Source organism: Lichenostomus cassidix, chromosome 3 (assembly GCF_008360975.1).
Source record: "Lichenostomus cassidix isolate B80296 chromosome 3, HeHo_3.0, whole genome shotgun sequence".
Taxonomy (NCBI): Eukaryota; Metazoa; Chordata; class Aves; order Passeriformes; family Meliphagidae; genus Lichenostomus; species Lichenostomus cassidix.
In genome coordinates this window covers 21,115,273-21,141,749 of record NC_139483.1, presented here as the reverse complement: position 1 = coordinate 21,141,749, position 26,477 = coordinate 21,115,273, and the positions used below count along the sequence as shown (strand labels likewise).

The following is a 26,477-nucleotide window of genomic DNA, read 5'->3' as shown; positions in this document are numbered from 1 at the left end:
ATGAGTGGGAGACTGAATTAGACTATCTTACTTCTTGATTTATTTACATTTGCATTTTTTCAGTTCTTTGGAAATACTTCTGTGGTTTTGGGTACTTTTTCAGACCTCTCTTTCCCTCCTTTTCTTAATAAAAGTATTAATTTTAGCCTCCCAGTGGACCTTTTCTGGCTTTGCAAGAAAATGAATAAAACTGGAAAACCAATATATCTTGAGGAGAAACTATGTCTTCAAGGGGAGTTATGCAAATGCAATAATTTAGACTCATTTGTTAGCTGCTGTGGTGTCATGTTTTCCTGTAAGATTGCCTTGGGTTTGGTCTGTCACCAGCTCAGCCTGTGTCCTTTAGCTCTGCTCACAGGTGGTTTTGTTCCTTTTCAGATTTTTGTGCAAATAATTGTGGAGAGAGAGATTTGGACAACGAATTCTTAGAAACATCTGAAGGGAGTGCTCTCTGGATCTATTTATTATAAACTTCAGAAGAATGAGCTGGCTTGTGTGAAAATGTGCTGGGCTAGTTCAAGACAGATTAGCAATGCCAATTTGTAACATGGCCTTGAAAATGGTGAAGTTTCCGTTAAAGTGGCATGGAAAGTGTGCACCTGATATGTGAAGCACAAATTTAAAAAACTCTGAAAACATTTAGGTGGTTTCTAGGGCTATTTGTTGTCACTTCTCTTACCTTTGATTCCTTTCAGGCTTGGAAAGGAATGTCCTCCTTGTATCTCCTCTTAACTCTCATCTGTGACTGAACTCAGGATAGTGGGTCATGGGTGGGACATTAGTTTGGGCAGTCCTGTGTGAGGGACCTGCTGAGTGTGGGAGCACCACTGAAGAGCACAGGCTGTATGTGACACAAGACATCAGGAGCATTACTGTTCTCTCCCTGTTAGACTTGGGTGTGCAGGTCTGTGTGGTTCAGAGCTCTGAAGCTTCAGTAGGCTAAATATTTTGATATCTAGACAGTCTGCGGCAACCAAACGTGGCTTATCCAAAAATCCTGGTTTAATTTACAGGCTTATATGGTTTAATTAAATGCATTAACTCTAATGGAGCATTCACTGATAAGGAAATTTAATTTTGGCTATCACATCTATACAGTGAGAATTTCCACAAAGCACAGCAGCTGAGTAATTCCTTTCCCTCTTTCTTTTCAGGGTGGAGAGGTGCATGATGGCTCTGAACTGATTGGTCCTGTTGAGCCTCTGTCTGACTCTCTGACTGACAACCTGTCTGACTGCAGCTCTGAAGGTTTGCTTTCTCTCCTCACATAACCCCATAGCATGATCTGTTTTCAAGCAGCTCATAAATGAAAGTGTTGTATTTCTCCATGGAGCGTTGGCATGTGGTTTGTTTGTTTGGTATGGCAGAAATGCTGAGCTGGGATGGACAGAAGAGAAGCTGGGCTCAGTAGAGCCCTGTCTGCACTTCTGGAAGTTTGCTTCTAAAGATGCACAAGCTGACCTGGATACCATGTGTAGAGTAATTTTAGTGGCACTTCACTTGCACTGAACAGCTATGAGGAAGGGTCAGTCAGCCCAAATAAACACTGTACTAGGGCTTCTTGCCTGCCCCTTCAGGCTGAGCTAGCTTAAGTAACATCTCTGTACCATGCAGTCTTTTAGATATTTATGTATTTTTGAGTTATGCTTGGTCCTTGTGATTTCTAGGAAATTCTTCTCCAACCCCAAAGTTTTCCTTCGGAACTGTTTAGCCCTCATGTATAAATCCACATTATTATACAAACACGAAGCTTATTTGGAAAGAGATTTTTTTCTTGACTAATGAATTTCCTTTGATCTTTCTGGCACAGAATTTGCTTTGATAAAACAATTCTTGCATAAGAAAATCTGCTTTTGTCTTCTAATAGTGGTTGGTTTATTCTTTTTCTTGAGGTTGTATGACTTGCCACTGGGATCTCTTTATGCCAGTAACTTTGTGCTTAGCTGTTCAATGTATTCTATGTGGGAGGTGAGCTTTGTATTTTATTTTGCAGTATCTTCTAAGGTGTTAATAAACTAATGTCCTCAAAATATTTTTTTTTCTGTGAAGGGAAAGGTATAGAGCTGTTTAGTTGCAGAGAGTAGTTATGATAAATACCACTAACTAGTTTTGAAGGGTTTTAAAGATTTCTCTGAAATATAACATTCCAGATTCTGACAATGTACTCACTTTACACTGTGCCTTTTAAAATAAAGAGTGCTTCTAAAAGTGCTTAATGTGAACATTTCTATTCATTATTCACAAGGGTCTCATTTTTAGCAGAAGAAAACCACTTCCTTTATGTCAGATAAAATACTGAAAAGAAAAAAATGCTGTAAAGTAGAAAAATTCTTTGATACCCTTCTGAATCGGCTGGAGAGCTTTTACAGGATACTTAGAACGACTATGAGCACAGGATTTGGAGATGCTGAATGTGACTTTTGTGGAGCTATATTTTCTAAAAATCTGTGTGTCTTCCAGCTCATACCTTCTTATATTTGACAAGCAGATTTTGGTGCGGGGGAGACTAGAGACAGAGGAAACATCTGTCTGTAAAGCCTCTAGATGGCAGTGGCAACACTCTGCCTTGAGTCCTCTCCCTGCCTCTCCTCAGGGCCTCCTGCTTGCATCTGGTTTTCCCAGTCTGATTATGGCAGTTAACTGTGACTGGTCACTGTGTTACTTTCTGTGAGCATCCAGGGGCCTCCACGTGGTTACTGCTCCTTCAGGCTGCTGTACTGAGAAGTTGCAAATCCAACCTTTAACAGGTGCTCCTGTTTGCTTTTGAGGGTGGGTTGTGTTTTCTCACTTTTATCTGTTCTTTCCAGACAAAGTTCATTTTGCAGAAGGTGTGCGTATTAGTGATACAAGATGCAAATTGACAGTAGTAGAAATGTTTTTTGTACCAAAACAAGCAACAGTTATCTTGCTTGTAAAAGCAGTTTGGCAGTTCATGCTTTGATAAGAATCTGCTTTTCAAGAGGCCAGGTTACCCAGGCTTTCCACCAATTTTTGGAAACTGTGTTTACCTCTTAGATACCTGGTGAAATCTCACAAGGCAGAGACAAGTACAGAAATTTGTGTTCAATTTCAGCATCATTATTCTCATCTAATATTCCTGACAACCAGTCATTTTGTTGTCTTCTCTGAGTACATGGGATGATGTTCAGATGTCCAACTTTCTCTTCATAAGTGTTTCCATATCACTTACCTTACCAGTTTCTTTAGAGAACTTAATCAGGAAGTTAATTTTTTTTTCATTCCCTTTTTTCCTCTCTCTTTCCGTTTTACCATGTACACATTATCTTCCCAGTAATAAGCCTGTGCACTTGAGATGCTTCCTACCCCATAAACTGACTGGATGCTTCATGACTGTTGTTGTGTGGTGCCAGCTCTGGGCTCTAAACCTGACCTAAAGAAGAGTTTATTAGCTCAGGCTGTGTGCCATGCTAGCTGTGTTCATACAGCTTCTGGTCCAGTTGGCTACAAGACAAGAGCAAATATAGTTTTGTTTGGCCTGCAGGGAGAGGAACTTGAGTCTGTGTGAAATCTGCTGTGTGGATGGGCTCTAACTCATCTAATCTGGGTGGCAAGAACACCCTTCCAAAACCCCCAGCTTTTCCATACATGCTCTCTCTCTGCACTCTTTGTCCATCAATCTGCTCTGCTTCCACCACCTGATTCCTCTAAATGGTGTTTAATAAATGCTCAGTCCTCCATCCCCAAATTTGATATTGCTGCCCTTAAACTGAGCAGGTGAATGGGCCATTATTATTACACTAGTTAATGAATTCTCTATCTTCCTCCAACTTTTCTGTTGTGAGTTTTCCTTCTTTCTTGCAGGACTGGGGGCTACACAGGCAATTCTCTTCTCTGTATGAACACTTCACTTTATGTCCCTTAAATGAGAACATTGGGAGCATTGCCTTCTGTGCACCCTGTCCCTTCCTCTCAAGTAGGCTAGTGTCATAAGTATCACTGACCATTACTTTTCAGACAAAGAGTGGCTGGTAATTTGTTCCTTCATATCTTTATCTTCTCACTCATGTTAAGGAGCTGCTGGCATTTAGAAACACAGTATTTCTACAGTGCCTTCTTACTCTTCTTCCATAAATTGAAAACTCTACCGTTGCAAAAGGTAAAAGAAAGTTTGAGTTAGTTGCCTTTGAGTAAGCTGCTTGCTGCTGCCACGTGCATTTGAAAATAAGTCAGAAAATGTTACCTGGAAATGTGGATAAACTCTTCACTCTTACAATAATAGAGGAGAAAGCAGACACCAGGTTTTAGCTCAGAGTTTACTTTTCTCTGTGCATGCAAACAGCTAAATGTCTTGACCTTGTTGCCTGTTTTATTGCCCTGGTGGGTACATGTGCCAAGGTGATAAAACAAACTGCTACTTGATATCCAGGTGGTACTGCCAAATTTGTGGCTTGCTCCATATGTCTCATGCAGGGTACTATTCTGGAATGATGTTTTTGAGACTGAAAGCTGGCTTTCTTTTTTGTTTTATCTTGGTGTGTAGGTCCCAGCTTTGAAAACTTTACTGTGTTAAGTCTCCTTAGCCATAAATTGTCAGAGCAGAGAGCGATGGGGATTACAGTCTTGCTGCTGTTGAAATTAGGTGGATTGGAGTGTGAGGTTTGAATAAGCCCCTTCCCAAGCAAGGACTTGTGTTTTGTTTTTAAATCTTGTAAGCAGTGAGAAATGGCAAACCTAATACCACTGTCCCATTTTAATGGTGTGTTAACAAATAGATATCTGTAATAGCCAAAGAGCAGTTTCATGTAATGTAGTTTTACCTGTAGGAGGGTCATGCTCTTTTGTTCTGATGGCAAGTGAATGTGTAATCTGTTGTACAAAAGGATGTCAGAAACATTTTTGTCATTCTTGTCCTTTCCAGTTCGAAAGGATTTAAGCGGGCTTGATGATGTGACACTTACGAGCCAGTCGGAATGTGGAGGTGAGATCTAGAAGTTGTTTCCATTACATTTGTGGAAATCAAATAATTAGGAAGTCATAATTGATTGAATGCCTTTAGTGGTTGATAATCCTTAGGAATGATATGCTATATGTGTAAAATACCTTGGTTGCCATTTATTCCCAAATAACCATGAAAAGTTCCTGTGGTTTAGTTACTGAAGGTTAGCTTGCAGTAAGGGTATGGTGACTTATGGCAAACGTAAAATAAAATGTGTTAGCTCGAATTTGAGTGAAAGAGGTGTTAAGTAATTTATTTTACCACATGTTAGCAATGAAAGAAGGCTGTATGTGTTAAATGTGAGCTGAGTGCTGCATAATACATAAGCTGACAGTAACTTGTGTTAATTCGATCTCCTGACTTACTGTTTTGAGGATGCTTCATTGTACTGATTTAAAACAGTATGTTGGGATGTCTTGCAACAGTAATTTGGCTCCTGCTGATTGACTTTTCTAATAGCACTTGCATGGCTTTAGTTTTGTAATTTCCTGGAGCCCGATGGTGAGCTGCTTTGAAAGTTTAAGTTGGGTATTAGATGTTGGTCTCTTCATTCCCAGTACTGAAATGAAGACCAGTTGTTCTGCAGAGTTTGTAGTTAATTTTTAAAAATGTATTTCTAAGGGTACTAAACTTTTTTAAGACAGCATGACAATCAGGGAGTTTCTGTGGGCATTCTGAGGAAGCTGCATAAGTGAAAAGAACTAAATTTTTTCATGGGGTAAAGAATTTTGGAGGCTCTTAAAGTATATGAGAAATACTGGGTAATGGATGTCTTTCTGACTTTCAGGCTTCTCCAGTGACAGCGACCTGATCTCTCTGACAGTCGATGTAGATTCTCTTGCTGAGGTAGATGATGGAATGGCATCCAACCAAAGTTCTCCCAGTAGAGCTGTTGGCCTTGGTGTTACTTCTGAACCCCCAGTACAAAGCACACTGGCACCTGAGCAGGAGTGGAGCAAACCGGAAGGAGAAAAGGAAAGCCATGGTTTGTTTACTGGAAGCTTAAAACCCAAGCCAGGCAAACAAGATTACTTGGAGAAAGCAGGCGAGTTAATAAAACTGGCCTTGAAGAAGGAGGAGGAGGAAGATTATGAAACTGCCTTAAGCTTTTATAGAAAGGGGGTTGATCTGCTTCTGGAAGGTGTTCAAGGTATGGATCTTCCCATGATGTTTGTCTTCTCTTTGTTTATGTGTGTTTGTTTATGGCATTTCCATGGGTAACATCAGCTTACTGCTTTTCAAAGAAGTGATATGAAATTCAGAATACAAGTGCTTGGCTTTCATGTACTTGATAGCTGTGTGCATATGAGAGAGAGAGAAATCTTCCTCTCTGAGATGGAATGATAATTTAGGGTCTCATCTTCCAAGTGCCCAGTATCTCCTCTGTTAAAATTGCTGCGCAACCTTCAACTTGCAGGTAAGTAGCAAAGTGCTCTGCTTTTGCCTCTTTCCTTTTTATTGCCTAGGCTTTAATTAATATGTGGCACTTGCAGCACTGTTGAAACATTATTTAATTTACATGGTTAAGTAAGGATTAATTATCCCCATTTTACGCTTGGGGAGAGGCAGACTCAGGTTAACTTCCCGATCACAACAGGATTAGAACTGCTCTTGTCTCTCAGCCTCTTGTTTCTTCCACTGAACTGTTCTCCTTCTCTAGCTAAAGGGTGCCTGGAAACTTACATGCTTGCATTGCTAAATGAGAACAGGGTTTTTTTTTCTTTTTCAAAAGACTTTGGTCTGTCAATATATGTCTGCAAAAGCTGTTAATAGACTGGATGCAGCTACATGCAAATTTGTGCCTCCTTGCACCTTGTCAGTAAGGGAGAAAATTTTTTCCCCTCCTCTATTTCTTGAGAATCTCGAGTGATAAACTCATATATTTGCATTTTGTCCAGCAGTGGCTTAAAACTGTAAAATACAGGGAAAGATCTGTTCTTTCCTGGAGTGATTTCAGTGTCTGTGTATTGTGCTTCTGTCCCATACAGATCAAATGAGTGAGATTAGAATTGTGGCTTTGTTTGACAGTGTACAGCACAGGTGCATTCTGCTGCTCCAGATCTGGACTTAGACATGAATGTACCAAACACACACAAGCAGAAGCCTTTGCTACAGCCCAGTGGGATGCACAGTAGTGGTCCAGACCTTCTGAACAGTTCTAGCAATGGAAGTTACCTGCTGAGCTGATTTAATGGGGCCTGGCAAAAATAATGGGTAGGTTACTGATGAGAGCTAGAGGTGTGGGCCAATATATGTGCATAGCCTTTGCTTAAAGTGTCTTATACTTTTTGGCGAAAGTAAATCCACCTCTTTTCATGCCTCAGTGATGTCAGTAGGGTTGCTGCTTTGCTGCTTGTTGTGGCTTTTCAATAGCATCCTATCTTTCCTTGCCTGTGTTGTCAAAATGTTTTTCATTCTTAGTGTTGAATATGCTGGCAGTCCTTCTGTTGGAGAGCCCAGCTATTCTTTCTTTGCTAGTACACTTTTTCATAGACCTTTGGGCCATTCAGTTGTGATCTTCTGAAGGATATCCTATTTTGTCATAAACACTTCTGTCTGCCAGCCATGATGCAAGGCTGCCATGATGCTGTTTTGAACGACAGTTCAAAGTTCAACTTCAAAAGCTTTCTGTATTAAAGAGTTTCAAACTGTTAGGGCATGAAAACAAGTCAGTCTATTGCACATCAGTTTTCCTGTGGTAATTATTGTATATACTTGAGTTGTAGCAGTGGTTAAACATGTTGGCTTTGAATTCATGGTAATCCTTATGGTAATATGTTTGCTTGAAAGTTGTGAAAGACTTCTATTGCATGTAGGTGACTTGCTCAACTCATGCGTACTAACTTGTTAAACCAGAGTGGGTTGAACTTCTTACTTATATTTGCCAGAATTCCCTCCAAGGACTTTTTTGCTGTTGACTAGCCACTCTTCCAGCTGCTTCAGATAGCTGTTAATCTCTCACCCACTTATCCCTGCCTTTCAGGCTAGGAAGAAATTCAAGGAATCTTAGAAAAGTGTGATGCTATTCTGCCTGGTTTCTTGATGCCACTCAGTACAGTGGGAGTTACTAATACATTTTCAGTGATGGTGCTTGTGGGGTGTGTCTTGGTGTTCCTTATGGATGAAGAGGCGTGTAGCCAGCACCTGCAACTTTTTCTTTGCAGTCCCTGACATTGCATCTGTCTAGCACCCAAGAGGGAATAATGGGAATGAGTTGCATTTTAGCTGGCATCTTATCCCTTGGGAATGTAATTGTACACCGGGTGGTTCCTAGCAGTCAGGTCTTTTTTCACTTCTCTGTGTTACCCTGCATAGCTGTGAAAGAATGTTCATCCTTTGCTGAGCATTCACACTAGATTTGGGTAGATCCAGTTCATTTTGTGTCCCATTCTCCTTGAAGCTGCTGCAAGGTGGCAGGAAGACACTGATGCCTTCTTTATGATGACAGGGCTGGTCCAAATGCCTTCCTTAAAATATGTACCATCTCATGATCTATGAGGGCAGTAAAAAAAGCCAAAATAATCCCCAACAAAACTTCTTAATGTAGCTACTTTGTGAAGGTGGTGTGTCTAGCGTTGATATGTGAACATTCCATGTATGTTGCAGTAAAAAACCACAAACCCTCAACCCAATCACTTCAGTTGTTTAAACACCCCGATTATATATTTCACATGGATAATAACCTACTCCTTTCAAGGATAGGGATGGTGCAATTAATACAAAATGCTTCTGGTCTTCTGCCACTGATTATTTTCAACCTATTGTATCTACATAAGAGTTCGTAACAGCAGAAGGTGAAACGCAGTGTTCGTCGATCCTTACACACGCGTGCAGTGCCATTGTCTCCCTGTTCCCTCTGGAACGGGCCGCAGGTGGCTTTTTCCCTGGAAAACGCAAGAATACAGTAATGCGGTAATACAGACTTTGGCCACGAGGTGGCGCCAAGGAAATAGAAATTGGCACCCGGTGCTTGGAACCAGGCAATGGAAAAGCAGCGCACTGAGATGGGGGAAGAAATATCACCCATCCTCCGGGCTTCGAAGCTGGGATTTGAAACAGTGCACTGCCTCAGGTATGAGCTGCTTAGGTGTATCTGAAAGGTGAGGCTGTGTCTCTTACCAGTCACTCGTTCAGGGTCAGCACAAGATCTGCTGTCCAAGGCTGCCTTGTCAAAGTCATGTACTAGTAAGTGAATTGCTGCAAGTTTAGAGACTGTGCTGGTTAGTTTGACGTAGGTGGCTTCCCTAAAGGCGGTTGAGGACACTTCAGCCTGTTACGTCCTCTGAGCTGCTGGCACTAGTGCTGGGTGAGGCAGGTGTGATGTGTTTGAGAAATGGCCCTCTTGACTTTGTTTTGAGCTGTGTGCACATGCTCTCAGATGTACAGTGGTGTTAATTATTCTGAGCAAGGTGCCTGTGTATTTTCTTTTGCTAGTCTCTTGCAGAGTTTAGTACTGAATCCTTTCATGTGCTATTCATAGTCCTGCTCAGAGACCCAATTTATGTCCCTTGGGGAATGAATGCTGCCTGCACACTCAGAGACTGGTGTATACCTTGGACTCTGGGCATTTGCTTGTTATACATGTTGGGCCAACTTCTGCTCCATACATGTGTTTAATATTAAGCATTTATCAGTGGGAAGAAGAATGAATTCTTGGACTGGCAGTATAGCCCTTGAACTGCACTTCTTGTGCTTTCCTATTTCATTTATAGCAGAGCTGTCTTGCTTGCAGTTACAGGGAGTAGCTGCCATAATTTCCTTTTTCTTCTGAATACCAGTTCTGCTGCTCCTCTTGTCCTGTCTGGGCATTGCTGCATTCAGGGTTTGGAAGACAGGTCTGTAAGGGTTGTGTAGGATGGTTCAACAATTCTGTAGGAGCTGAAACCTTCTAGAATTCAAGCTTTCTGCTTTTTAAGCATATGCAGTATGCTAACTGATAGAAACTTCAGCTCACAATTATAGGTGTTCCTTTGTTTTGTTAGCATGTCAGAGCGCTTTGAGGTCAGTGCATTGCTTCAGGCCTAGTGATGGAAAAAATGCACTAATCAATAGCAAGCCACCAACTTCTAGCTGGAAGTTAACTCTGTTTTATGCAAAGTAGTGCATTCCCTGACTTTGGTATAGGGCATAGTTTATGTTAGGAACAAACATCATGAGGCTGAAATTATGGAGAGTTTTTTGTATATAAAGAAGAGAGTCCTGTTTGTATAAATTTCTCCTCTTTTTGCGACTCCAGCCATTCTTTAGTTACATCCATTATGGATCTGGGCAGTCTGAGGTGTGTGATAAAGAGAGTTAACACTATTGCTTATTGCTGCATTTCAATAATAGCTTCAGGCACGTGAGGAAGCAAGAATGCTGTGCAGCATGGCCAGCCTAATTCATGTAGAACGGTACAAGATCTCTTCCATGTGCTTTAGAAAGCAAATGTGTTCATTGCTGGTCTGTTCATGTTGCACATGAACATCTGAAGGGACATGATCCATTTACTCTGTTAGAGTTTTGGGATGTTTATTTTCACATGTGTAGCAGCTGCGGCTAGGTGGAATGAATATTGATTTAGTTTAGGCAGCATGAACCTTGTTGCATGAAGTATGTGATGCCTCTGGAGTGTCAGCAGCCACAAGCTGTTTTCCAGGTATCTCTGTGTTGTGTTTAGTATCTGCAAGTTCTGAATAAGCTGCTGGTGTCTTTGAAAGCAGGCTGTGAATGTCAGTTTTGCACTGCTCCGTGCTATTTTAATGTTTATCCAGTAAACAGAGCTGGAACAAAAATTACACAAATTACTGGAACCTTGCTAAAATGACTTTGACTTTTAACCCAGAAATGCGTATACAATGAAATGCTGGGAATACTTTGGACAACTAGATGATATTTTTGGATATACTGAAAACAAACCAACTTGTGTCTAATTACTGGGATTATGATGGGCTATGATTTGAACTTGTGATGGAGCCAGGGATGCAAACAGGAGCATGGTTGACAGAATGCCAAGAAGACAGTACTTTATGAAAAGGGAAACAGCCATGGCGTTCCACCAGCGCGTTTCTGGCTTCCTTTGCTTGTTTGTTGAATGGCACTTATGAAGACAACTTCTGTTACCCCACAGTAGCTATTTTAAATTCCTTTGACTTGTTAAGTCCTCTGAGTAGTGTTCCTCATTGATTTTAACAGTTTCTGAGCTACCCAGCAAATGTGTCTGGTTGTGGCAACGTCTTTAAGGAAACAACAAACCTGCATTCTGAGAAGGTGCACTGCTGTGTGAGCTGATGTCTTCAGGGAAGCCCTGAGACTTGTGCTGGGCTCCACAGGGGAAGGTTGGTGATGAGATGACTGATGGAACTGTAGTTCTCCCCCACTTGATCTTACACTTCTGTGTTCCTGTGTTGTTTGCTGTTGTAGTTTTATGCTTCCACTGAGGCTGGAACCAGTCACGGCAAACAATTCCTGCCCGGGTTCCTGCTGAAGGAGCTGAAAACTATTTCAGTTTCCTCTTACTGGACGGTGAGGATGCTATAGGACTGTTTGGGGTGAGCTTTCTGAACAATGGTACAAAGTGCTCCTTCTCTTCTAGTGTTTCATACAACCTTGGAATCACAGCTGCTGCTTCAGAAGAAAAGTTTGTGAGAGGACTTGCCTGTTGATTATCAGCTGGATTAAGAAGGGGTGTTGGAAATACTGTGGTTGGTTAAAAAAAAGTCATATCTCATTGTGCTGCCAGTGATGCTGATACACATGCTAGTATGGACTATGAACTGTTCATAACTGGAATGTGTTGTCTTCCAAGCCCATTGCAGACCATACAGAGCTTTAGAGCAAATTAGTCCTGTAGGATCCATCACTGTGCAGTAGATGCTGGATGGACTACCCTGAGTGATGTCATTCCATATGTGAAAGTGCTGGGTTTAGACACTTTGTTGTGGCAAAGCAATGAAATAACAGCTTATGCCAGTAAGTATGGTTAATGTATGTAGTTAATGCCAGAAGCTGGTTACTGTATATATACAGCCAGATTCACCTGTGTAAAGGAGCACTCAAGGCAAAGTTCCACTTAAACTGCTTCTCTACACCAGGAGGCTAATAAAGGTCTGAGGGTTTAGTACCTGCTGCACAGCTTAGAGCCTTGCAATACATGTGAAGGTGAATTGTAGCAATACCTGCAAGCCAGCGTGTGGGGTGTCATGCAGAGATGAGTCTGAATGTGGTTACTGAACATGTGGCTGTTAAAGAATTAATAAAAATGTGATCTGGTGAGCCTTAGAAATCTTTTCTGTCTTCCCTCTTCTGAGGGACCCAGCTAGCTGCATTGACTTGGTGTTGATCTGACCTTTCCAAGATTTGAGTCTTTCCTCATAGCAGTTCCTTGCTAGGTTGCTGCCTGTACCTGGCCTCTTTGACAGACATCTCTTCCTGCCTGCACTGCCTCTTATCTCAGCTGTTGTTAGCTACAACACTTATCTGCAAAGTGCAGGAATCTTTGTGTGACTGTAGCTGTGTGGGGTTTCTACCTCCCATCAGAAGGCGCAGTAGGGCTGCCACACTTCTTGCAGCATGCAGGGTAGACAGGGCAGACTGATCTAGGTTACAGTGCCGCTTCTGTCCGCAGGTGAGAAATTTGAAGTCTCTGGCTGCAGAATTCAATGCCTCAGGCACTGTAGGTGAATTGAGGCAAATTACTGGCTGGAAGAGAAAAATTGCATAGATCTGTTTAAGGGCATGATGCTGCATGATAATCAGTGCTCTGATTCTCCCCCAAATAGTTCTTGCATGTACAGCTTCTCTCTCTTCACATCCTCCTTTTCTCTTTTCCTGTCCTCTTTCCCTCTTAACTCTTCCAGTATCTTAAAATAGCCTCTTTAGCTTCAGAGCTGTGTGGAAGGACTAGTATAGGTTTGATCTATACAAGGCCTGCCGCTGGCTCTTCTGTTTTAGAGATTTTTTGTGATTGCTTGGGGAAAAATACCATTTCCCATAGCAGTATATAAAAGTACATATGAATTGCATTTAATACATAAATATGAGTAGTATTAAACTGTCAGGATTTATGAATCTCATAATTTGGTTTTTTTAATCTGCCTTTTTCTTTCTTTTCCCCTGCAGTACTTTACTTCAAACTGTTCTTACTTGAAGGGGTAGGTGTTTGTGTGCCTGGGTTCCTTCTGCTCTGAAGCAAGGGATGTTTGTGGATGCTAATTCTAATTTGAAATTGTCCTTTCAGTTAAGAAGAAAGAGTGCAGTGATCTTGGAAATTTTCCTCTCTCCTGTGGTGGTGGCCTGTATAACTTCTTTCCTTGCTCTGACTGTCAATGCTCGTCCCCTCTTCCCATGGTGCTTGTGTTGGAGGACCTACTGCTGCTGTCACCATTTTGTTTCCTTCTCTGTGCTGGAATGCCACCACTTGTCCTTCTGTCTTGAAACACTCATAGGGTTTATTCCCTTTTTAAGTAGTTCAGCAGAAGAATGTTCAAGAATATTGAATTTATTCTTGACTGACTCTTATTTTGGTGAAATGCCTTTCAGTTAAGACTTTAAGTTTTAGCAGAAAGAAGTTAGGACTTTCCTCTCTGAAATACTGGGTGCTGTTCATTTTATTTTTTCCAGGAAGTCACACGCACTTGAAAACCCACCACCTTGTGGGTTTAACATGAGAGTTTCTCTTGAAGCAGCTGTTTGTTGGTTAGCATTTCTGGCAAGTTACGTTTCTTATCTTCTGTATTATTGACTCCTGCTTTACTGGTCACTCAAACACATTTCACCCACACCTTTCTTCAGTGTAATCTTAACTCTGGCAAATATGCCAACTTCTTTTTTTTCCCTCAGAGAGATGTTTACCTAGACATTTACATAACAGGTGTGTAACTGTAGGTTTTCTACAAGATGCAGAACTGGCAGCGTCTTAGGAAATGTAGATCTGTAAGGGTTTCAGTCAACCTGCAGTGAAGATGATGTATGTAACACATAGACATAATAGTTTTGAGCACACTGGCAAGTTGGAAGAAGAATTAGTAGGTGTTCACTCACTGTCACAAAATTTGTGCTTCAGCTTGAAAGGTTTAACTTTTAGGTGGCTTTTCTTCTTGGTTGAGTACAGTACCATCCTGAATCTTCAAAAAAGCAAGAAAGAACGGCTCTGATAAATGTGTTGCATCTTAATAAATTTTGACTCTCTCAAAATGTTAAGGGAAAAAGAAAGAGGAAAAAAGATCATTTCAAGCTGTTTTACCATAATGGGCTTAACCTTTGTCTTATTTTTTAATATTTACAGTTTTTTTCAGCTGCAGAATTTGATCAGCACCTCAAAGGAACTTGCTGTTAATATAATGTATAGCATACTAGAGACGATGAGGTAGTGGGCTTATTTCACAATTCCAAACCCCCACCTGCTGCTAAAATCTATAGCTCTTCCCTTGATGCTGCAGTATTCGTCTACCCCAGCACCTGCCACATTTCACTTAAGTAATTGTTTGAAAATTAAAGGTTACCCACCCTCCTGTGAAAGTTGGTGGAGACTCGTTCCAAAATCAGCAGCTTTTCCCCTTCCTGAAATAAATTTTGGGGTTATAAAACTGTGTCCAAAGTCATCACAAACCTGTGCTGGATTATGAGTCGCATTGTCACTTACGGTGTGCCTGAGCTTTTGTTTGGCTAATATGGACAAAGGAGTCTGCTTCACATGATGTAAGAAGTGTTTGCCCTAAGAAGAACAGAGGTCCTCTTGAACCAATTAGGCAAAAATAACAGCTGGGCTACCCACTAATAAGGAAGGTGCTGCTAAACCTCTTTTCATTGTGAGAAGAAATAAATCTTTTAAGGCTTACTCCCTTGCATTTTTATAGAGAGCAATTCTTTGAAAAATTCAGCAATCCAGCTGGGTGATATGTGCAGGAAGACTGTGAAGAAGATAAAGAAACTTTTAAAAATAAAAAATGGTATTATAGCTGTTAGATTTGGCAATTATAAATGTTTCATTGAAGATTTCAGTATTTAGAGAAAGTTTTACTGTTTAAATTGTTAAGAACGTGGAGTTTAGGGCTAGCACAACAGGCAGTCTCACACAAGTTCCTTGTAGCTTGTTCTGCAAGAGGACATTCCTTCCTGGAGCAAATCTCTTCTGATATCTTCTTTAAAGGAAGGCAGCCCACATGTATTTTTAGTAAGTCTGAGAGAAAAGCAGGAAGAGGAGGTCATAGAGGATTGGGACAGGTAATGCTAACTTTATGGCCTTACTTTTTCTGTGAAAATATCCCCATCCTGGCCAAGCACCTACTTAGGTAGGGAGTGCACCCATGTTGCCCTGACAGATTAACTCTTCCTGAGGAAAATCTCTTAACACCTTAAAAGGGATGATTTGAAACTGGTCAGGCACAAAGAAAGGGATATCTAGAATTCCTGAGTGGGTGCTACATATTGTGATCTACTGATTTTTTTTTTTTAATTTTTTTTTTTTTTTGTATATGTTAGTGGCACGTGGCAGCTAGAGCTATTCAAAGAGAAATGAGAGAAATGCATCTTCCCCATGACTTCATCCTGGCTCTGTGGAGGAGAATAGTTCTGGACCAGAGCAAGTTTGACGGCATTTCTGTGTGTCTGAGATGTGTTCTCTTGGTAGTATCCCAGATTATTTGGGGAAAAAGGACAGAATTTTTTTCATGGTCTTTACTGACAACGTTTTTTTTTTTTTAATTTATTGAATGTGGTGCCCTTTCAATTGCTTTTTGTTATTACTATCTAAATAGAAGTAATTTTCATGTATGATAGAACTACAAAAGATTTGATGTGTGAATAAGCAGTAAACTGAGCTGAACACTTCAGCTTTGAGTTTACTGATCTCTCAAAGGTGTGTCCCCTTCTCAGGTACTGTGAGGTGTGAGTAAAGACTTTCTGAGCAGAACACAAACAAAAATACTGCTAGTATTCCAGATGCCACTGCTGTACACTGTGAAGTGCTGCTGCTTTGTGTTTCTCATTCATGACAGTGGACTAAGGGCAAACAATCAGGCAAGTCGCAGAAGAACTCAATGGCACAATTATTGTGATATTTGTGGTTTTTCTCTATCAAACTCTCAAAACCATTTGAATGTTGTTAGGAATGTCTGTCTTTGCAAATACATTTTAGCTGAGCTGTCTTTAGAAATATAAATTAAAGAGCAAATTTTAAATCATTGGCTGCTGTCCTAATGTCCTGGCTTACTGTTACTTTGGTCAGCGGGTGGCCTGGTCAGCCTTTCGAAAGCCAATTTTCATTTTAAGATATTTTTATTTCTTTGAAATAAGGAAAGCCTTTGGAAAATGAGGGAGCAGCCTGGTTGGTTGTACTTGTGTGTGTGGATGAAGGCTTATATGTACAACAAAGTAGCTGTAGAGTTTTTATATTCTGTTTGCAGTAATAGTAAACAGAGCATCTAAAATAACCACTTGCACATTGCAACAAACACATCATCATTTGCTTAAAAAGAGTTATAATTACAGTTGACGAAGCATGGACACCATAAAAAATGCATTAGTTTGGCTTGACACATTAATTACCTGTTTTTGCAGATGTTTTTATATATTGTTGTGTGAACAGTTTACAAAATAATTACAGGAAAGTCATATGGAAAATAAACTAAGTGGGTGGTTTCTCGCCTTAATATTTTCATTCATGTGAATCTGTGTGAGGCACAGCTGCTCTGTAGCAAATGCAGAGGGAGAGAGAGAGATGGGGAATCTTGAGGGGTTTTTATTCTAAGGTCTCTATGATCAGCCTTGCTACACTTTTATATCTTGCTTTAGCAGTGTAGTTTTTAAAAGTGTAAAATGACATTGCTGATTTAATCCCAGTGATCAGGCGGGGGGAGAAGCTTTGATCCTGATCAGATGAAACATAAATCTTCTAGTATCTAGGAAAATATATGAAAAATCAATATTATTTTAAGCAGGATGATCCTTTATGAGCAGTTGTAAAGATTCATCAAAGGCTTTGACACAGTTTAAACATTTCCTGTTTGCTGCCATTTAAAGAAAAATGCCTTTCAAGTTTAAATTGTAATTAGAGAGATACCTCTTTAGATTGTTGTGGGCTAACCACAGAATGGAACTAGAAGCTCAATATGCTCACACAATATTTAAATCAAAAGTTCTTATCTAGGAATAAATTATTATTACTAATTTATTATAAAATAAAACTGGTTCTTTTGAAAATACACATTTTGCATTACTAAAAGAATATTTCATGGCAAAATGTAACATTGCATTTAAAAAAATGCACAAAGTCTGAATCACAGCTTTAACATCTGTCAAATATAAGGATTTGTTCTAGTACTGTGTTTTAGTGATTTATTTGGTTTTAAGTGAACAGTTTTATGACCTCGAATTTGGCATAAATGCTAAAGATTATTTTTATCTTAATGGGGTCTTTATTGTTATTCCCTGTGTTTGAGGCTTTTTAAGTAGCATTTATTTGTTTGTTAAATTTATATCCTGTATTTATTTACAGATTTTTGTGAGATATTGGCTGTTTAAATGGGAATTTGTATTGTAATATAGTTTTTTACACTGTCTTAGTTAAAATAATGCAAAAAATAAAAAGCCAAAATCCTATTTCCATAAATGGAATTCTCAATCATCCACTTGTTAAAGTATTCAAAGGCTGAACTGTTTAATGATCTTATTCACGAATTCGATGCAACAACTTGTTGAATAAATGTTGTTTTGTGAATCTGCACCCTTTTTTATGGCTGAAGATTTTAATGAGGAAACAGTTTGCAAAGGTTATTTAACAAATTACTCAGGAAGGAAAAGTAGAAGGAAAACTGAAATTAATGTCTTGTGAAAGTAGGGAGAACAAAGACAGCTCTAAGGGGACATGCTAGCTGGTTTGCGTTAATTACTGTAAAATTACTGAAGCATTGGAAAAAAGCAATAAACATCCAAACTAAATACACATAACTAACAATTAAAGCAGTAAGCTTGACTTTTGCAATAGCCTTAGACACTAACCTAGCAGATTTCTACCAGCCTGCTTGAAGGAAATGCTGGCTGAAGAGTTTATTGTTGCTGTGCAGATGTCTTGTTTTCCCTGAGCGGCTGCCACTTCATGTGTCTGAGAGAATGTGGGTGCTCACCAGTGCATCTGTACGAGAAAGTTTTATGGTGCTTTAACATTACCTACAGAGATGAAAGAAGAGTGTAACTCCTGTTTTAAGAAATTGCAACACACGCTTATTAAAAAAAAAAAAAATACTGTGTCTCTACTTTCCTTTGATACTGCCAGCTTCAAGTTCAAAGAGTGAAATGATGTTACTTTTTTTAAATCCTAGATGGTAATAAGACTGGCAGTCTCACCTAAGGGAATCTTGGTAAAAAGTTCCTTAGGTCTTTAGAATGAGAGGAATTACTGAGAAATTGATATATATCCATAATATTGTATGCTGAAAGTGCACTGAATTTCTGACTGTCCCAAACTGAGTGTAGGGAAAGGTTTTTGCAGAGCAGTCTGTGTCTATATCCAAGGAGGTGACAATCACTTTTCCCTCCTGCTGTGAGGTGGACAGTAACATTTACAAGAGATCACTTACCACAGATCTTGTAGTAGCCCCAAAGTCTTTTCTGCTTACACTTGATGGAGTCTGGGTGTGATGGTTCTGTGTGTTTAGGTGGTCTCTAGCTGTGATATGAAAGGTGTAGATTGTTTTAAAATAGAGACTCCCTTATTTAATTCTGCCCTTGAAAAATCTTACGATGTCTTACACATTGCCACAATTGCCCCCTGAACACCTCCCAGAGTAATTTCTGAATGCAAGCATTCACACAGTTAGTTCTCTGTCAGAAATTCCATAAAAAACTTGCTTTTTTATGAGACTCGTTCTTGATAACCCGCAATAATCCTTTTTTTTTTTTTTTTCTTATCAGTGACAAAGTTTCTGGTTGAACTCCTTCAAGGTTACACTGGTTCCTTTCATGGCCCGGTGTCTTATGAGTTCCAGTCTTTGTTATTGTCTGTTATCTGCCGTTGGTTGGAGTTTGTGTATTTGTGTGTTTAATTTATTGCCTCTCCTGTTCCTTGCCTTGTCTTTCATGTGGAGTAGCTGTTGGGCAGATATCCTTGCAGTTCCTTGCCCTGTTTGATCATTGGTTTGAGAGGTTTGCACCTGGCAGTGCAGAGCCTGTCACAGTCAAGGCTTTCAAGTCTCTGCTGTCCTTCAGTCTTCTTCTGGGACAGTTGTCTCTATGGTTTCTTTAGCACAGTAATCTCATTTCTCTGCTACAACAATTGCGTCTAACAGTTTCCTATCTTTGCTTGGTGGTTGACTGGTTGGGTGTTGCCATCACAAATTGAATCTGTTATAGTAATATATCGCTCAGGATGTAAATGCCTAAACATGAACTGAAAGCTTTAGAGTGAATACAGAGTTTGTGTGGTATCATGGGATTCTCACCAAGAGTTTGGGTAGGTTAGAAATCCAGATGGTTGTTAACCGTCTGGAAAGTGAAGTAGTGGGTGCAAGTGCTTATTCCTTTTGTCCTATGTTATCCCAAGCCAAGAGGCAAGGAATGGCTAGCATTGGAAAGCTATCAACAGAAGTTCTTAGTGTCTCTCCTCAGTTCCCTTCTTGCTTTTAATAGCATTTCTAGACTTCATGTATGTTTAGGAGAGTCCATACTGGAAACCTGAGGAAAAAATAAGTTTGTCGTTTTGTTGTAAACATCTTATTCTGTCTTTCCTAATTGATTTTGCTTTTAGGAATGCAGCATTTGGATCAGTGGTTTGTTTCAGTTCTTACTTACGTTACCATAGGAACATATATAAAATCACAGAAATATTAGGAAAGACTTTTTATTTACCTTATTCTATAGCAAGGCTTAATTTGTTATTTTTATAGAACACTTGAGATCATAGTATTGGATATTTAGAAGATGCATGTCTTTAGGATTGATTATGAATAACCCAAAGGAAATCAAAAAGGTAGAATCAAAGTAGTCATGTGCTTTGATTACTTAGTACCTCTCTCTTTATAGAAAACATAACCTTTTTTTTCTCCATTGAGGTGAATCAAGTCCAACTCGTCGAGAAGCAGTGAAAAGGAAGACTGCAGAATACCTTATGCGTGCTGAAAAAATTTCCAGTCTCTACCATAAAACCTCTGAAGATGCATCTGTTTCTATGGTAGGCTTTAATTTGTTTTTCTGAACCACAGTTTGGTATAATTAAGTGGCAAAGCATATTCAAGCGTAAGGTTCAAAAACTGTCTAGAATTTCTCTTTTGGGAGGCCTGAGGAGTATTTTGATGTTGGTGTTTCTGTTAAGTAGCCATTCTGATTCCTCATAACATTATGAGGAATGCTTGGTTTAATATAGGACTGGTTTTCACATGCTTTCCTACTGCTCATGGTTGATGATATAGACATTTTTCATCATGCTGAAGAACCTAAAGGTTAAACAAGAAACCACACTAGGATGTAACATTTCATTTGACTTTTCCATGAGAATGTTGCTTGGTCCTGTAGGGAGTGAGAAACCTGTTGGTTTCTTTAGCCTAGTACATAGTAATGTATCAGAAGTGGATCAAGAACAGGGTAGAGGGGATCAGATTAATTTTCCACAGAACAAGTACTTAATAGAGCAAAGGTTCTTCCTGATCCTTTGAAAATATTCGCTTGGGTATGCTCTTGGGATCAGCTCCTTCTTGATTTTTAAGAAGTTTCTGTGCTTGTTCCCACTTTCTTGAGCAGAAATACCCTTATCTGTACTTGTACAAAAGACAAACAAAGCTTGTTTCAAGATACCCTCAATAAATATCTACCTTGCCCTTCCTTAAACAGTTCCTTTGGGTTTATCTGTTCTTACCTTAGACTTTTACTGCAGTCGTGTTAAACTATGTGCTATTGTCAATGACTGCCCTATTGCAGTAAGTATATAAGTTCCGAACTTCCTGTCTGTCTTATATCAAGGGAGAACAAAAGGGATAGAAGATTATTGTGTCTTACTTTGCACAGATCTAAAAATGCTTTAAGGAGACAACTGCTGCAAAAATGGGAAGCCTTCTAAAAGCTTTCTGTCTAATAAGTGAGTTTAAAAAGCAAAGACACTGATTTTTTTAAGGGTAGATTTTTTCATGTTGAGAGCCCACAAGTACAATTTTGAGGATGTTCCAAACAGGATATATTTTGTGAGGCTTGGAGTCTTGCTGTTGCTATGAACTGTACTTTGAACAATTTAATATTTTGGACAGATATGAACTCCTACTAGGTATTCTTTCTTTGGGTCAAACACCCCTGAAAATGGGGAAGAATTTATATTGAATGGAATCCTCAGTATGTTTGGAAACTGAAGAACAAGAGAAAAAAACCCACGAACAACCTATTTTTGCCCTTTTATAAGTTTAAAAACTAACTGTGGTTGGGAAGGAGGAAGAAATAGGTTGCATTTTTGTATGTGAACTTGAGAGGTAAAGTATTTCCTCTTTTATGCTGTACTGAATAAGACACATGCCTTCTTTGCAGATCCGAAGAAGATCAGATTTAATTGGGATAAGACAAGAAAAAAAAAAAAGCAGAGAGAATAAAACCATTCTCCTTCTGTGTTGAAACTGAAAATTGACAAATTATGGCAAATCTTACTTTGCATGAAGTGTTCCACCTGGCTGATTCTCCTGTTTACAAAAAAAGGCCAGGTTGCCATGATTTAGCCTTGTTTTTTTCCTGAGTTTGTACGTGTATTTTAATGTCTTTTATTTGCTGCCCTTCATAAGGCATAAATTTTACTTTTATCTTAGAGCTTTGGAATTTGGTGATACCAAGGGCAGATGGCACTTATGGGTCACAATGGTTGTGGCGAGGAGCAGCTTGTCTCTGAGTTCATAGCTGAAAGTTAACTGGGGGAAGGACTTACCTCCCAAAATTATTGTCAGGGTAGTGGTAAGGACCACAAAGAATTGGCATGCTTTGTGCTTTGGCTTAGTATCTTTAAGAAAATGAGGAGTGTGACTGATCCTCCATGTTGGTTGCTGAGCAGACGTGAATTCTTACACCTTGGTTACTGCTTATTTACTGCCTAAGATAGTTTTATTGGAGTTTGGATGAATTATTCCACCCCATGTGGACAGTGATAAGTGCACTGGAAGAACCTGCATCCACATACAATGTGATTCGTGGGAGCTGCCAGAGGAAGTCTGCAGATACTTTGTGTCCTTCTCATAAAGGCATTAAGTCCATAGTGGGCAAGGTTAGTGCAGTAGCCAGACCCCTGTTAGGACTGGCAGAGTACAGTTTTGTTCTGGAGGGCATGGTTCAGTGCAGGGAATGCCATGGGCAGTGGGGTGCTGAGACCATTTGCACCTTGGAGGAAAAGGTCTGGCTAGTAAGTGAGTGTAGGCATTTAAGGCAAAGGGTTGTTGTTCATGACCTGGTGTCACAGGGCAGAACTGCTTTGTCAACCCTATCTGCTGTAGGTGGCTTTGTGTTTCCCATTGTGCCCTTAAAAAAAGCAGTCATGGAGATTAGCAGCAGAACTAGGCTGATCTTGTCTTTCTCACACATGGAATTTTGCTTCCTTCTCCTCCACCAGGCCAGAGAACTGTCCAGCAAGGGAAGGGGTTAGCTCAGAAGTGCAGGTTCAGCTATTGTCCTGCAGTTGCCAGCCTCTCAGATCTCCCAAAGGCTTGGGATGCCAGCCATGTGCTGAGCCACCTGCAGTAGTCTCAAAAGAATATGCCCACTAAATGTGCCCCAAGCTACTCCTCTGCCATCTGAACACCACATGAAGGTAAAGCACAAAGGCTGACTTTTCCCTGGGGGCTTGGGGCAGGAGGAAGCAAGCCATTCTTTCGTGGCTGGAAATCCCAGGCCCTTGCCTCTTCAAAGACCAGATTTCCCCAAAAAAGACAAAAGTCTGGTATTTGAGAGCTGAGAAGCAAAATTGTCTTTGATACCATGGTAACCAAACAAAGAACACCAGTACTTTATTACTTTTTAGCAGTGTCACCCTCAAGGATAGCATCCTTAGCAACCACCCTGCTGCTGGCTAGTGCAAGTGGTGAAGAGCACAAGAAGGTGGTGTTTGGAGAACCCTTGGCATTATTAAAGAAAGATTGTGGGTAGGGGGCTTAAAAGAAACATAAGGAACTGACACAATTGTGACCTTGAGCTGGGAACTCATCTGAGTGTCTTGTAAACAGTGAGAATGTGACCCATATGTGCTGTGACCCATAAGAGCAGGAGATATGGAGGCAGCTTCTCGAACTCTTAAACAGGCATGTGGACCTTCTGGAAAAACGGGCTGCAGCAAATGTTGTCCTTTTCTTCTTCTTCCTTTGGTGCAGCACTGGAGCCTCAAGGACTGTCTCTTGGGCAAGTGCTCCAGCGTGCTGTGTAAGAGCAGCACTGGGTCATTTTGCAGATTCTCAAGCCACATTTTCCCCCTCTGACCCTTTTTAAGTAGCATCTCTGGGGGAGCCACCTCCAAGCCTAAGTGGGAGCTGCAGCAACAGCCTCTGAGCCACACTGGATTGACCATGAGAAAGCCGCAGTCTTTGTAGCTGTCAGCTGCAAAGTCCAGCTCAGGTGCTTGTACAGGCTGTGGGGCCATTGTAACTTGGGTAGTTTTTATAAAGCATATTTTTTTCCTCTTTGAAATTAGTTCTGATTCTACTTACGCCTAACTTTGTATATTCAGAGTTGTTTCTTTTTGCACCGTTATGAAAGCTGTTGTCTTTTAGAATGTCAATTATTTTTGATTTTCAAAGCAATTTAGTAGCAAGAGGTACATGCAAGCCTGATGCCCAAACAGAAGCAGTCTTTGTGGTTTCCATAAGATATCTTCGTAAAACTCTCATTAAATGTGCATGAAAATTACATGAAGTATAAAGAAAATGCAGTGCCATAGTTCTGTGAGATACAGATTTAGCATAAAATAAGAAATTGTCTCATGGCTTCTAGGATCACATCCAAGGTGTGTCCCAGCTTCAGGAAAGGTACATTCCCCAGATGGTGCTCACTGAGGGCCTTCTGAAGCACAATATAGTTCTGTCTGGTTCAGATGCAGGCAGAACTCCAACCTGGTTTTCTTCTGGTGCAGAGAGAGGAAGGAGCCAGGATGTTCTGCCAGACCAGGAGAGCTGGAGGCACTGTCACACCCATGAGGCAGATACCAGTGTATCTGCATCAAAACAAGGCATCTCCTTGCTGCAGGGGAAGATCTGGCAGTGCTACAGGTAGATAGTTATTGAAGTCATCAGACTCAGACCTCTGAATGGCAAGGGGAGGTCACATTTTTATATACAGATCTGCAGTGGTGTTTATGAAAGTTCTCTTATCCGGAGGATCTGTGGTGACTGGTGTTAAAGGTGGCAGTATTAGCAGTTAAATTAGCAGAGCTTTCTGAGTGAAAAAATGAAGAAGTGAAAATTAAGGTCAAATACTTAATTAGAGGGAAATTTAGGGAAAACAGCAGTTGTGCTGAGAAAGCTTTGAGAGACCAGTGCAAGGGCCATCACTGCTTGAGCACGTGAATTGCTTTGAGCAACCGAGGAGGGACCAGGACTCCACCATTCCTCATGTTTCACTGCATCTCAGGATGTAGAGGGGTGTGGGGAACCCCCACAACAGATGCTGGGGTGCCCTCAGCCTGAGATGTACACATGGTGTGGCTCTTGGCCAGGAGAAGTCCAGGAGCTGGATGTGATGATCCTTGTGGGTCCCTTCCAGCTCAGGATATTCTATGATTTCCCATCAAATGGTATTTGTATCACTGAGCTAGGGATAGTGCTCTTGCCTTAAATGAAGCTCACACAAGGTGCCCTTTGTATTACCTGACTGGTGCTGTACTTCTGTGTCTCTCTCTGCTCTTCTACTTGCTGGTAGTGATGCCAAAGCTGAGGCAAGAGCTGTGGCCATATTCCTTGTGTAGCTTGCAAAACCAGAACTTTCCAAACAGTGGCCACAGGTTGCTGAGTCCTTGCAGGATCACCACAATCAGCATCATCCTTTCCTACTTGAAATTTACACATGGTTACCAAAAGGTGATGGTAGGAGAGGAGCTGGTGTCTTAACTCTGGATAAATCCAGAGTGTAGTCTGGAAATAGAAAGGGCCTGACCAGAGGAGAGAAGTTCCTGGCATACCTGAGCAGCATGCTGAGCATTTGGACAGGCTGCTGAAAGCCTTCTGGAGGTAGCCTGCCACTTTGTTTAGAATATTTATCTCATTTCTAAAGGCAAATTAAGCTTTTGATTTTTTTTTTTGTTGTCCTCCTTCCTGTCTATCTTTTTGTTCCTCTGCTTTTTGATGAGAGCGGGGGTTTTTAGTTGTTTTTCTTATTGCTGCCTAGATGCTGAGCTTGGATTTTTACTCTATTCAGAGGAGCAGGCTTTCATAGAGTGCTTAATTACTGTAGTTCTGGGAATTGTTCTGGGAATTTGGAGTTTGCTTCCAGCCTGTTTTACAACAGAATGTGAGCCCCATCATTGGGCTCTTCTATTAGACTTTGAAACAGTGAAACCAAAGTACTGTAAAGAGCAAAACTGATAAAAATGGAGAGCCTACTGGGAGCTGTGGAGATGTGGATGTGATTGTAAATCCTTTTAAGGTAAGAAGTGACTGTAGAGCACATATATAAAAAACAGAGTGTGTATACAGTATTACTAACTGTGCCGCTATTGGTCACATTTTAGAGAAGGACCTAAAAGATACATATATATACTGGGGTTTTTTTGTCTCTTCGGACAGGATGGGTGAAGAAATCTGATTGTATAGCATTATTAGACAACTATTAACTTCTGTAGATATGTATGAACTTAATTCATGGTTGAAATGTTATTCATAAGAGAAAATTCTAAAAGCATGATTATTGTGGAATGGTTATAAAATGTAATAGCAAGCAGATAGAAGAGAAAATCTTTTATAGTAGTCTAGAGGATTAGGAAATGGTCTCTTCCTTTAAACGTATTCCTTAGAATGCTTTTGAAATCTTGTCATGAATAAACTGTGTTAGCACAACTCTTTGTTTCAAAAGGACTATTTCATTATTGCAGAAAAATTGCACACTCTCAAAATACTTTCACCAGCTCGCTGGAATGTGGAACTGAAATTAGGCTTGGAGAAAAGAAGTTCATGTAGAGTTTTCTTTTTTTATTCTTCTTGCTGTTAAAGCCTTTAATTTGAGATTGTAGAATCTGGGCTGTTTTCTCTTAACTGCTGTTGGTACTCCTGCTTGGCAGGGTTTACATGACAAAACAATTATCAGATCCAGACAAATAAATGAAGATAAATAATAAACTCTTAAACATTGAGCCCAGAAAAGCACACTTTCCTCCATGCTTTTTGAATGGGTGTTTATGGCCCTTTCTTTTGGATTTTGTGGGCAATCAGTACGTAAATAAGTACTGACTTTTACAGAGGAATATGGAAGGAGAGAATGTTGTTGACTGGCAACGTGAATGGGCCCAGTTTTGGGGAAGGCTTTGAGGAGTTGCTTTGGCCTTTGAGGATAGCACAGTAATGATGTCTGAGGGAGAAAAAATCAGGGGCAGGAAATGGCTCTGCCC

General features: G+C 40.3%; 1 protein-coding gene across 5 annotated transcripts in view; it reads left to right on the top strand.

The window, feature by feature from the left end:
- RPS6KC1 (ribosomal protein S6 kinase C1) overlaps positions 1-26,477 on the top strand; it is an 85,986-nt gene that overhangs the window by 18,047 nt on the left and 41,462 nt on the right. For 4 of the 5 annotated variants that reach the window (XM_085054841.1, XM_085054839.1, XM_085054840.1 and 1 more), the window contains 4 exons: positions 1,155-1,248; positions 4,880-4,939; positions 5,745-6,107; positions 19,984-20,102. In XM_085054841.1, coding sequence (XP_084910967.1) covers positions 1,155-1,248; positions 4,880-4,939; positions 5,745-6,107; positions 19,984-20,102 — 636 coding nt within the window. Of the gene's footprint in view, positions 1-441; positions 563-1,154; positions 1,249-4,879; positions 4,940-5,744; positions 6,108-19,983; positions 20,103-26,477 lie in introns of those variants that run through there. The other variant, XM_085054843.1, reaches the window with a different exon arrangement.